This window comes from Mchenga conophoros, linkage group LG23 (genome assembly GCF_057382185.1).
Source record: "Mchenga conophoros isolate Kocher_MC1m ecotype Shallow Benthic linkage group LG23, M_conophoros_male_GT1.1, whole genome shotgun sequence".
Classification (NCBI taxonomy): domain Eukaryota; kingdom Metazoa; phylum Chordata; class Actinopteri; order Cichliformes; family Cichlidae; genus Mchenga; species Mchenga conophoros.
Window position 1 is genome coordinate 29,485,688 of NC_140547.1, and position 13,760 is coordinate 29,499,447.

Below are 13,760 nucleotides of genomic sequence, written 5' to 3' on the forward strand. Positions count from 1 at the left end.
AAAAAGTACAAGGCGTGCCCGAACATGAAGTTTTGCTGCATAGCGCTTAAAAACAGAAGTAACTACCGTATCAAAGTCCATTATTTTATCTTACAAACTTAGTTATTTCACTTTTTTACTATTTATTTTTTATTGATTCATTTATCTTTTTTTAAAACACTGATGTCTAAAACTACCATGTATTATTTAATTTAGAAAATTATGGAGCAAAATTTAAAAAGAAAATGCTTTAAAATAGTTTAGGCATTTTGGAAGTCTTAAAAATGTTGTTTAGCCACAGTATACAATATTGTCTCAGTGTTAAAAAATGTTAATAAACATTTATTGGTTTTTGAAAATTAAAATTATACTAAAAGAAATATTGAACTTAAGAGGGAGGTTTTGTTTCCAGGTCTTGTCACTGCTCATAACACAGATACAGCAAACTGGTTACGTTCCAGGGAAATTCAAAAAGTCATCAGAAATACTGTATAAAGGGATCTGTTACATTAATTCAACAGCATTGTTACAGAATGTGGTATAACAATTATTACATTATTACAAACAACCGTTGTTGTCAAAGGTTTGTCAAAAGTAAGTCAGAGCTGCACTTGATTTAATTAATTATACTACAATTAGTAGTTTATTAGCCCAACTATGGATAAGGATTGAAAATGAAAAAAACAACAACTTTAAAATCTCTGTGCAGCAGTTTCATACTCTGTATCATTACCATGTTAAACTGCAATGCCCCCATTAAATCAAATGAATACTTGACTATTTTCTTTCTATCAGCTCAAAACAGTCTAGCTATTCCCCTATGACCGCTACCATCTGTCATCACCCAGAGAACTGCTAATCCCTGGATATTTTCTCTTTTTCAAACCACCGGTTGTGTGGGAAGATCACAGTAGATGAGCAGTTTGTGAAACACTCGGACCAATTTGGCCTTAAATCACCTTTCTTCCCCATTATGGTGCTCAGTTTGAACTTCAGCAGGTCTTCTTGGACACATCCATACTCAAATGAATTAAAACCCAAAATTCAGACGACCAACTTAAAGTCATATTTAATAATTTAACTTCACCATGCATAAACCATATAGAAAATACTTTACAGCAATGACAATAAAAAAAAACCCAAAACAAAACCAAAAAAACCCAACACATTTTAATCATGATGCTAAAAAAGCAGCTGTCACAGATCACTGAAGGGTCACAAGTTTTCATCAGGTTAGTCTGATAAGAGTTAGTCTATGGTTAGACAATGTAAATAAAGAAAACAGATAACATGAAAACATAATCCATTAGAAAAATGCTGATGCTATTTTTATGTTACATCAATTTGATTTACACCCAGCAACTGTCCTTGCTTTACAAAAAAAGAAACCAAACCAAAAAAAAGCCAAAAAGGTCTTCAAGCCGGGTGGGTCTTCACTACTCAGTGAACCCCCCGACAAAAATGGGGGGAGGAATGAGTAAAGGTGAGTAGTAGCAGGTGGGGGTACATGCAGAAAGCCTTCATTTTACACCTCCACCCTTTCAAATGGCACTAGTTTAACAACAAATAAAAAAGCATGGACAGATGATTTCTATCATGGACACTGCTTTTACGGCATCAAAACATTACAGCAAACTCAAAAACCTCTGTAATCTGTCACCTGCTCTAGTCAGGGACAAATCTCATCTTCACTGCAGAAGGCAGACGTTAAGATATGAAATACAGACTGGCCTTTGGGCTTGAAATTATCATCACTTCCTCCAGTTTCACAGTTAGATTAAGTGGCATCAACACAAGTGACAGATACATGACTTCCAAACATGTTTACAGAAGGAGAGGCAAAGCACCGATGCAAAGCAATTGGGATTCGACTTGATATTAAAACTTGCCCAATTATCCCACTCAGGCCAATAACAGAGATGGGCCTTGAAATTATCAGTGTGCTTCATTTTGTTGAATTGCAGTCGGGCGAGTGATGATGAATTTCAATTAGTATTTTCATTGCAAAAATCTCCTTCATAACAAAACACTGCTTAATTACAGCACCGCTTTATACAAATGACAAACCAAAACAAAAAACAGTACTGGCCTCACGTATTTGCGTTTCAAGTCAAACGAGAGTGTCCCTCCCCTCGGCATCTGCCACTACAGCAAAGTATGACGGCTAAAGCTGCCTGACAATTACTGGTAAATACTGTGTGTTCATGTCTGACAGATGGTCTGGCACAATACTTCTTGCTCTATGTTTGTAAGTTGTGTCAGAAGCAAAATTTTCACTTGGAAAGATGCTGTTTCAGGAACTGGAAAAACGCTTCCTTTAAATAGACTCTCACTGAATTTTAAGTGTCATTTCCTATCAGGTTTTCAACACGTGGCAAGTGGAGAAGTGAGAGAATTGAAGGATTGTTAATTTGCAGCTCCGCCCGCTTCATCGCCGGGCGCAATTACACATCATCACACCACAAAAAAAGAAAAAAAAAGAAGAAGAAGAAGAAGAAGGCGGTTTGAGGTTGCTGTGTGGTTATAATTCAGCGACGGGGCAAAAGGGAGAGCTATGAAGCAAAAGCAGAGCAAAAGAAGAGGAAGGAAAAAAGAAAGGCCATAGGTCCAAATCACTTTAGTTCCATTTGGAGGAATGAGTATGCGCCAAACGTGAGCAATACACTTTTTCCAGTCATTCATTCATTCATCCGGCTGTCTACTGTTAGGAAGCCAGTGCTGCTGCTGCTTCTCTTCAAGAGGATCAAACGGGACACACTGACACTAAGAAAACAACGAAAACTTACCAGGACTTTCAATGATAAACACTAACCAAGCTAACATTTTCAATACAGTTATGTTTTTCCACAATCCAAAATGTCAAGGCATCCTTGTAGGAAGAAATGACAAGAACTTAAAGATAGATGGTGCAGTGTTTCTACCACACATTGTTAATTCTCTCGCTGATACAGGGTGTTTCTAATACCAACTCATAGAGACAAAGTAGAGCTCGTTGACTTGATGTTTTGCTCCTATTTTCATTAAACTTTAGGGAAATGCTGGGTCCTTCCATCCACTTCTTCACTCAAAGTTGCTGTGTCTCAAGATAGATTTTGTTAAATTGCTTTCATGAAGACAGACACTTCCTTCATTTCTCGATTTATCCAACCATCACAAAAGCAGGTAGTATATTTTTTGAATCCTCTCTAGCGAGACACAAGTATCTTGCATGTTTCTCCTTCATTTTCTCATTAGAAGCCACCTTTTTATCTTTAAAAGCATTCAAGTGTCATCCCCAGTCTCTCTTTTTATCTCCTCTTGCACCTCAGAACAACACATCTTCATTGGTAATGAGACTTTCCACCACAAGTCTCTGATATCGGATATCGTTGAGTGCCGTCATGGCGTCCAGCTCGGGCGCCCTCATAAGTGTTGGGCCGAAGACGATGCCTAAATTCTCGCTAGTCATGAGATTCTCCTTCTCGTATTGTGTCACTCTGAATGAAGAAAGAGACCAATTTATATAATATGTAAAAACAACAGTCAAATAATAATGGAGATACCAAAGAAATAAGTATGTAACAAAGTAAAACAACTGCTCGTGTGTGTGTCTGACCTCTTGAGGTGACCCATGAGGTATCGCAGCGTCTCGCAGTGAGCTGGTGGCAGCAGCTTCAAGGCCTCATGGAGGGCCTCCAGTCGTTTCTCTGGGTCTGTTATTTCTACAACACACACACACGAAAATATTGAGATAGTGCATCTATACAAATGATAGGTTTAGCCTCCAGATCAATATTTTGAATAGATGTCTTTCAGAAATAAAAAACAAAAAACAAAAGACCTCAAGTCTCATTTGATTTAACAATATTTTCCTAATGAGTTTATGACCTTTGTCACAAGTTTTAAGTATTATTTTAATGAAATTCTATGGTAATTTACCACATTTGATCTAAAATAAAAAAATAAAGCAAGCTATGGCTTTAAGTATGTGTAATTTACAATTTTGTTTTAATTTTGGGGCCCACTATGTAGAGATTTTGGCCTTTAAAATAAAAATATTAAATAATAAATATCAGGTCTGTGATGAGAATATTTTTAGCCAGCATCATACAAGTGTGGTTTAATTTAGGTACCTTTAAAATAATTTCTGTTCAAGAAACAGCCCGAACAGACATAGACTTCTGTTAAGGAGGGTAATAGATACTCTTTGGGTAAAGTATAAGCAAACCAACCATACCACATTATCACTTCCCCAAAAACCAAGATGACATAGTTCCATAAACTTTAACAACCAATGGTGGCTACGTCCATCTTCTATTTAACAGTCTGTTTTCAGGAGTTCTAACTAAGGTTTTATTGAATCTGTTTAAATTTTTACAGTTATTTCAGAAACCTAAATTTCTCCAATAGGAAGCTTAGAAGTCTCATGAGAGTGAATACTGGCGTGTCTAAACCGCCTTCATTTGGCTAACATCGTTTAAAAATGTAACCATACAATTTTAACTGATGTTAACCAGGGGTATTCAATTAAAATTTAAAGAGGATCCAGACTGAGAGTTGCCTCTTGGTGACCTACAAAAGAGAGGGTTGTCTAGGACTCCTTTTGTTGCTTATTGCTTATTTCCCTATAACAAGTCATCTTTGAGTTTTAAGGTAAATTGTGGTTAAAAGCCTGAACGTTAAGACCTACTTGCAGCTTCTATGAAGCGTGGGTAGGCATCATACGTGATGAGGGGTATGGGCAGCTCTCTGAAGTACAGTTTGAGGGCTCCGGTGATGATGTTGATGTCCTCGTAAGCATTTGAGGATATGTCTGCTTTCTCTCCGTCTGTGGAGGAACAATCGTGCGCATGACATTTAATTGATTTGGCAAAAGAACCTGCTTATGGAACATTGGGGGGCGACACTTACCTCTATCAAAGGCCAGTTTAACGTCTTCAATCAGCTCGCTGAAGCCTGATATTCTGTATAAACCTTCTGACTGAAGACCTGGAAGGTTCAAATCATACCAATATTAATTTGATGACTACGATAAGCTTAAATTCTGCATAACCAACTAAAAAAAATTCAGTGTACAGCCTCTCAGATGAGAATGTTTTCTATTTATGTCTTAAAGAAATGATAAAATTTATGTTTCTTTCCTGCTATTAGCAAATACAACTGAAATGGATGCAAAAATGATTATTAAACACACACAAACACAACATATGTGAAGGCAGAAGAAAGAAATAAAGCGTGGGGTGAAGACTTCAACTGTCTCTCTCGCTCCAGTCAAGTTCAATCTTTTCAAGTCTTTATTGATTTCACGTATTAGTTTCACTCAAGTCATCAATAAAATGCTGTCTGCGGCAGCTGTCTTGAAGGGAAAACTGTCACTCTCCACACACGCACACACCTACATTCACAGATGAAGCTGCCTGCATAGATCTTTTTAGCATTGAGTGGGTGGGCTGACACACACAAAGGCAATCGCATCTTGCGTATGAACGCCAGCCTCGTGGGTGTTCTCCTTTCCTCCCCCTACTTCTCTTAACCTTGCTGCAAACAATACTTAAAAGCCTTTTTCTGTTATATAATCTCTGAGTCACACATACACGCTCTCTTTCTCTCACCTCTGGCCTCAATTTCCTGTATACACATGTCAACCACCATGGGCCTCTTGGTGTTGTGGGCCTTGACCAGCGTTGTCAGGTCACAGCTGTACACCTTCTTGACGTGCCGAAGGTCTGGCTGGCAGTCGTTGGGTACGACTTTGGAGCACTGCTTATGGACGTTCAACCCACAATCTGACAAAGAAACCCAGAATTTTGTTTTATGTCACTTTATGTCCATTTTTAGACATCTCTGTTTTTTTATTTTTTATTTTACTTGTGATGATCCTTAAGAGTCATTGTTAGACTGCATGATGAAAGTTGCTTTTAAATGTAGGCGTTGCAGAAGCCCAGTTCAATCACCCACACATGCAGTAGTGATCACACTGACAGCTTGTTCTTTGGCACCCAAGCCAGTCTTTTAACATTTTAAAATCCATGAAACGGCGCAGATGAGTCAACAACAGTGAAAGTGATTAACTTTAGCCTGCTCTCCTACTTTCGAGTCATGCTTTAAGACAGAAAGTACGAGTGAAAGAATTGGAAACTGAATCATGATTGGAAGAGAAAAATTACTTTATGGCGAGAAGGAATGTGCTTGTTTATTTGTGACTTACCTGCACATTTCACTCCCTGAGCAATGAGACCCCACATGAAGTTGGCACAGTACTCACACCAGTGGGGACCCCTGAATGTATGAACCTGGTTAAATAGGCATAAAAAAAGACAAACTCGATGTGTTTAAACGTTATATTTGCCACAATAATTATTAAACAGCAGCAGATTGGGTCAGAGAAAAAATAAAAAGAGTGAAACACATCAGTCAAAATAGCCAATAATTGTATATTTGAGAGAAAAGGGTGGGAAAATTATTCATATGATCCAGATTGGGTCAAGTAATACCTGAATACCAGCAGTAACCTTTATTAGAGACGGACAAAAGACTGATGGAGACACAACAGGAGTGCTGAAAGGGTGCTCAGAGACAATTTATAGTGAGAGCAGAGTTTTAATCTGCTCATTTATTGCACAAATTGGCTCTGTATAATGAAATGCTAATAACCTCCATCACATCGCAGTACTCTTTGTGTGTCTGTGTGTGTGTCTGTCCACATTTCTCTTGAGCTTGGGACACTGTGGCTCTGTTGTGCCTCTCACTAATAATACACAAAATCATTATACGGGAATCTAAAAGTAAACAAAGGCTGAAAACATGAAGATTGTGTGTGTCTGTGTGCGTTTGTGTGTGTTTCTTAACACTCTAAGCCTTCTATGGTGAATTTGAATAAGTCCCCATGAGCTGAATCAGCGATTCTGGCAGCACACTCACACACATAAATAGGATTTGGGGAGCAAAGGAGTGTCTCACCTTGAAGTTGTGGACCTTCTCGTACTTGGGCGCCAAGTCGCTCTCCCTCAGGGTGGCCCGCCGCACCAGTGATGTGAGCTGTGAAAGGGCAAAAGATCGGATTGGATGCCAGAAAGTGGAAGCAGGGGAGGTGGGTTTGGAGGGGGCTGTTGCCCGGTTGGCTGCAGCACTGGGGTCCGAGGAGCCCGCGGAGAGTGGCAAGGAGGGAATTGAACCAGCACTGGCATTCAAGGCGAGCGCGGCAGTAAACAAAGAGCCCTTCTGACTTATTTCCTTCTCGCCTCGCCTGCGTGACTTCTTTTTACCCCTCCTAACAACATACGACTCTTGGCTCGGCATTGTGGGATCAACAGAGAAAAAGAAAAAATAATATAAAAGAAAACAAAGTTCAAATCCCACTGATTAAAACAATAAACCAAACAGCCTGCTGAAAAATTTAATTATTCTTAAAGGCTGCTTTAAAATAAAATAAATAAATAACATAAGAAAAAAAAAATCCCAGAATAATTAATAAAGTAAAAAAAAAAATAGCAAAACAACTATACTAAATCATCTCACAGCTCCATCTGACAACAACAACCCAAACCGAGGAGCCAGCATGGGACCAATCCTGCTGTCTTAGAACCACAAAGATCAACCAATCAGATTAGCGCAGCATACTGATGGGGTTAAATGGTGCAATTCCAGTTCATTAAAAAACAAAAAACAAACAGAAAACAAACAAACAGAAAAAGCCAGGCAGGCAACAAGAAATCTGTCCTGAAAACTTCAGTGAATAAAACTCAATAAATCTCCACTCCTTGGAAGGTGTTTGTGAAATCCTGATGCGACAGAATTCCTGTGTCTCGCTCTCGTGTAGGTGAACGCGTCAACCCACATGGCTCTGTATATATGTGTGTGTGTGTGTGTGTGTTAATCCGCTTTCCCCATCCTCTACACCAGGCAGAAACAGCGCTTGGGAGGGAGGGAGGCGGAGAGAGCCAGAAGAGGAGGAGGAAGGTGGGGGGAGTAAGCTGAGCTATGGTGCAGCAATGGATGAATTTAACAGGTCACAATGAGAGGGGAAGGAGCCAATCAGGATGCTGCATTTTCTTGTTGTTCGTCACCAATTCTGCCACCTCGATGGTCCCAGGAGAGACGGCGAAAAGGAGGGAGAACGAGCTGAGAAACAATATGTTGTTTCATTCATTCCTTCACATTTTTTTCTTCCTCTTTGTTTCCCCCCGTTTTCCTTTGTCATTCCACCTGCAGCAGCTGGATGCTTTTCCACTAAAAGCTTCCAGTATTTATGACAACTAGGAGCTGCTGTATCTGCCTTATACACCCGGCGGTAACAGATAAACACAAACCTTGTGTCCTCGTGTTGCTCTTGGGTTGCATCCATTGTCTCATGCCACATAAGGAACATTATATAAGAGCAGTTTAGTCTGGACTTAAGTGCACTTTAGAAGACGTCCCTTGTCAAGTACTGCCTCTGGGAAGGGGGATGTTTTCTCTTTTTCGACTTGTTTTTGGGCAAAGAATATGTAAGATTTACAAGCTGTGTGTTTTCTATGGTCCCACAGATAGATATAACCAAAGAAACGTGTGGATTTTTTCATCACAAATCCAATTAAAACAAGCTGCCGCACATCCAACTTCATTCATTCTCAGCTTATACACACAACACAGTGAATATGTATGACTGATCATGGATATTTAATGACTGTTGTCACTGTGCTGAATGCAGCGGGGTGCAGGTTGGCGCACAAAAGAGCACTTTGATCACAGTCAGATGCAAAAAGGGCAAAAAAAAAAAAAAAGACAGAAAAGGAAGAACCATAACAGCTGTAGATAAAATCTGCAGAGCTAAAAGTCACCGGATATTACTGAGTTTTTCTATCATTTTCTCAGGTAGACCAAAAAGTGCAATCTTATTTTTCCGCCACATTTCACCTCACCGTCCAGTGATTTCAATCTGATAACAAGGCTTTAACAATTAATGTTTAAAAACGCACGTCTGAATCGCCCTCAAAGGCACAGTAAAACAGAGTTTAACCCCCGTAACTAAAGGTGATTAGCTGCATGAAAAAAAATACGAATTTCCTTCTCGTGTTTGTTGTTCCCACAGTGAGCTGCCTCTGGTCTCAATGTCACTGGCGTACTGCTTTGTCTGCAAATCCACCCAATTATGAAGGCACACACGTACACAGGACTACCCCCATCACACACACACACACACACACACAGTGATGTATGAGGTGCAGTGCAGGTGGTCATGCACTGCAGGTCACATAAGGCCTCATGATGCTGAGCAGTGGTTTAGCAGATAAACATACTGCACTGTGGGTGTTTGTGTGTGTGTGTGTGTGGAAACTGGATTATATTATTGTGTGTATGTGTTTGTGTGTGTATGCAGGGGTCTTGGGGGTTTTGTAGTATAAGCCTGAATGCAGCTGCATGCACTCATCAGCACAAACTCACAGTTGCAGAACTGAAATTTGCATTAGAAGTTGCTCAGTCATTAGCAAGATGACCAAGAAACCTCGCATCTTCCTATTTAAAAAAAAAAAAGAAAGAAAAAAAAAGAAAGAGAAAAAAACCTCGACCGACAGGAAAAAAGTTTCCCCTCAGTTCCTGCTTTAACACTAATTAATTCACATCTGAACGAAAATTAATGAGCCGACAACAAACTTGATTCCTGTATACTTCGTAGCTTTTGGGACATAGCAGGTTTCTGCAGGCAAACCGCTGTTATGTAATTTTACTGCAGAGCCCTTGGCTGGAGGCCATCTCTCCTCTGCATCCATCCTCCGCCTCCTTCTTCTTTTTCTTCACCTTCTTTCTCCATGTTCCTCAACTCTCATCCTTCTATCCTGCTGCTGCATTTACACCAACTTTCCTCTGCTCATTTGAATTCTCTACGTGGTCTCTTAACATTTAAAGACCTAATCTTTTTAGATATATGTGTTTATCATTTATACGTTTTGGTGGTATATACGCTCACATTAGGCATTATGAATGTTATAACCTCTAGTAACACAGGTAAGGTTCAGAGACTTTAAGAAATTACATAATACCTCATACTGCTCACAGTATAAATCCAGTATGAACTAAACTATCACTTGTTAAACTGAAACAGAAATGTAGAACTTTTTATTACCATGTTGTATACACTGTTACCAAAAATGGTTAAATAGCTAGGAAAAACACGCCCTATCAATGGTCTGCTGCACTTTTTCAAAGTCTTGAACAAAATTCTGTTGCAGATACAAATTTTGGCGACCATTATCTTGCGTTCAGGTGACGTACGCTGAACATGCAACTTGAAACGGACACAAATGGAGAACCTAACACTGCACATTGGCCGAACCTGATAAAGAGGTGATGGGATTCATACAGACATCTGAAAAGGTCTTTATCAACAGGAAAAACCTGTACAACTTATTAAAATACATTTACACACCCAAAATTTATGCTTTCCTTCACATTTTCCAAAGCTGTCAGGCAGGTCAGATTGAATTCTTTTGCAGGGCCGAATTTGCCCACTGTGCCCTATGTTTGACATCCATGTACTAGAGGATTGTTGCATTGCTTGGACCAGCCTAAAGTAACAGATTTACATTAATGCAGCGCTTTAGTGTAATTAACAGTAATTAATTAAGTCGTGTTATCTGAAACCAAAGTCTGTGATACTTTTCAAAAGTCTTAATTCAGTATTTAGAGGTGAGTGAAACGAAATTCTGTCACAAATACAAATTTTGGTGAATAAATGATAATCACTGCATGTATGACCATGCTTGTGAAAAGTTTAGTTCAGATTGGACGACCCGTTAACGAGGAGATAGGGTACATACAGTAATGTATACATTATGCTACTAAGCCAGCAAATAACCAAAATATATACATTTCTTTTTTTTCCATTTTTAATTATCCCACATGTCTGGACTTCACAGTGTAGACTCCAATGTCCTCATCCTTTGCCACTCCTCTGATTAAAATGAAAAAAAAAACTAGGACTCATCTCAGTGACTGTAAACTTCAGCCAATATTTCTTATTCAATCCCCCGCCAAGGCCTTCAGGTCAGTTGCCAGGAACATGTTTTTAAGAAGCATCTTCCAGAGTGTCTACACAAGATCCTTCTTAAAAACCCACATTTCGACATTTCTTGTAGGAAGTGATAAGCCCAGAAAATATTGACTTGTATTCATTGTGATTACAGATTAAGGTTTATCATTCTTATTATTCACCCTCTAAAGCTCTAAAGTATAGATCCTCTGAATGATCTATTCAAAGGTTTTGGACAAGTCTGAACAATAATTACGAAGTCAAACTTGGTGCATCTTACAGCAGATAAATGACATCACGCTCATAGGATATACGATATCTAGATCACTGATTGTCCTCACCCTTTCCTCTGTGTTGTGGTCATCTTTGGCTGGAGTCGGTCCGTCAGGTTCCTCCTGGCTGTGAGGGAGGTGTTTTTTCAGGGTGGGCTCCTGGTTCAGAGTGGTGTATCCCACATGCTCGTAGATAGGGTTTATGGTCATCTTAGCGATGTACTCTGCTGCCTGAGAAGAGAATTAAATCCCTGTAAATTCAATCTGGGAAACTGTTGCCTTGTCTTTGTATCTCTGAAGGCAGCAGAGAATTTTTTTGGCTTCCAGGGAATAAAATCTTGCCTCTTACCTATAGATTTGGCCCCGTTTTTAGATTTATAGACTTCTTCCAACTTATGTTTAGGTAGTCTATGGGAAGTTCAGTGTTTCTGTGTCCCCTAAAACCTTACATTTTTACTGTTAATTTTTCTTTAGCTGGCCCACAACTATAACTAATAATGTTCTTCATTATCCATGTTTTGTGTCCTGAGACACTTTTTTTATAGTTGAAATAAGCAAATAATAAATAATGGGACTTCTGTCTTCTGAAAGAGATTTGAATTCTGCTCATCTGGACGTAGAATTTTCTCTCTAAGTGATTCCTTCATGCTGACTGCAGGTTTCCTCAACCCTATAAAAAGTACATTTGCGCAATGACTGAAACTAGCGCTACTAACTAACAATGGCTCATCAGATCAGTTTCATGATCGTTGATATGCAAATTCTCATGATCACTGATCAATGACCATGAGTTCCATTCACAGAGAGTTGGGGAATGGCTGCAATCACAGCATTTTAAAATGATGAAAGATATACTTATAGGCCCCCTCCTTGATTCAGAGTAGGTGTTTCCCTTTTCACGGAAACGGCCTCCTTGACTCCCCACTCAAACTAACGTTTCTCCCTGTCCAGGATGTGTACAACTTCATCACTGAAAGACTGGCCACTGGTCTCTAGTTGGAAACAGACTGGAGACTCGTGGCCGAATGAGACAGCTCTTCTGGACTGTGCCATCTGCTTAGCTAGAGGTTGTTTGATTTAACTGTCAATGTGATCGTCATTACAATCTGCATATCAATGTATCAATGATCATAAAACTGATCTGACGGCCCATTGTTAGTCAGTGTTTACTAGTTGCTAATTTGGGTCATTATGCAAATATACCATTTATAAGGTTGGGTTGGTCAAGGTTGTTCAGTTGAGACTGAATAAGACAGTTGAATGAATAATGACGCGTTTTTCCCACTCACAATACATCCAGATGAACAGAGTCAGCTTTCTGGGATTTCTTTACCAGGATGACTGAGCATGCATCAAGGCATTTCAATTTTCCTTCTGTCTTTGTGACTTTTTAAGGAATTTAAGTGTTCACATGATCATGAAAGTGATTAAATATGTCTCAAACTGATGGATTTACACCTGTCAAAGACAGTAAAACTTTTTTGAGAAATGTTGCCATTCTGACAAATACCCATCCATAATTCATATTGAGGCATCACAGGCTTTTATGTCTCTCTGCTGAACAGGACTGCTATAAATAAGGAAAGCAGGAGGAAGGACAGATCAATGCAAAAACGCACCTTTGTCTCGATATAGAGTGTGATGAGGCCATCTGTGACGAGGTCATGGATGGACTCAAACCTTTTTTCCCCAACAAAGTGTTTCCCGTCATGGTAGAGACGGAAGTTTCTTGTCTGGTTCCCAAACCTGCAGATAAAAGAAATGAGCAAATTTTGTTATTCGGTATTTTGAAAGTCAAAATTTATGTTAAATCTTTTCCTTGAATTTTTTTTCAATTAATGCATCCTCAGGGTCTGACTCAAACCTTGACAAATTTTGATAAGAGAGGGCCTATAAAATAGCAATAACCTTGTATCTGCCAGTCTTTGTAAATAGAGGGTCAAAAACTGAGGTTATCAGCAAAACATGTCGTTACTCTCTCCAATTTAAAATCCTGTAGCTTTGCTTTCCGCTAACACGGAGCCAGAAAAGAGTGGCACAAACTCTAATCGACACACAGACTTTGAACTGGGCCACCACACGTGCGCTGTTATTTCTTCCTCAGCGGATCACAATGAGATTAAAGCAGCACTGTTAAATCATTAACCCAAAATCCAACCTTTCTTTTTTCTACCACTCAGACTGGGACTCAAGTTTATGAAAGGGTATTTATGGAAGGTAATTATAACCACAGGGGTAAGGAGGGACAGTAAATGACTGAGAACAGTTGCGCAGGTGGAAAAAAAAAAATGACACAGCTATGAATAGACCGAACTGACCCAAAACTAAATTCAAATTAAGCCATGCACCCATTTAAAAGTGTGACACCTACTCTGAGAAAATGATAGCTCACAGTCAAGTAAAACTAACAGCGAAGTGTGGGCAGCCAGGTAAACTGACAGAAAACAAGAAACAAGCCTTACTGTTAACAGGCTTACTCTCACTCTTTCACAAGCCTTGCTGTGAGGAAACATGTGCACGTA

At 39.3% G+C, this 13,760-nt stretch overlaps 1 protein-coding gene across 2 annotated transcripts in view; it reads right to left on the reverse strand.

Moving 5' to 3' along the window:
* Positions 1-1,022: 1,022 nt before the first annotated feature.
* Positions 1,023-13,760, reverse strand: part of LOC146547577 (N-chimaerin) — a 29,081-nt gene continuing 16,343 nt past the window's right edge. For both annotated transcript variants that reach the window (XM_085264755.1, XM_085264756.1), the window contains exons 7-15: positions 12,858-12,984; positions 11,308-11,469; positions 6,919-6,996; positions 6,167-6,251; positions 5,571-5,744; positions 4,870-4,947; positions 4,649-4,786; positions 3,575-3,680; positions 1,023-3,455 (exon numbers count right to left, since the gene is read on the reverse strand). In XM_085264755.1, coding sequence (XP_085120881.1) covers positions 3,284-3,455; positions 3,575-3,680; positions 4,649-4,786; positions 4,870-4,947; positions 5,571-5,744; positions 6,167-6,251; positions 6,919-6,996; positions 11,308-11,469; positions 12,858-12,984 — 1,120 coding nt within the window. In that variant the 3' untranslated portion in view covers positions 1,023-3,283. The remainder of the gene's footprint in view (positions 3,456-3,574; positions 3,681-4,648; positions 4,787-4,869; positions 4,948-5,570; positions 5,745-6,166; positions 6,252-6,918; positions 6,997-11,307; positions 11,470-12,857; positions 12,985-13,760) is intronic.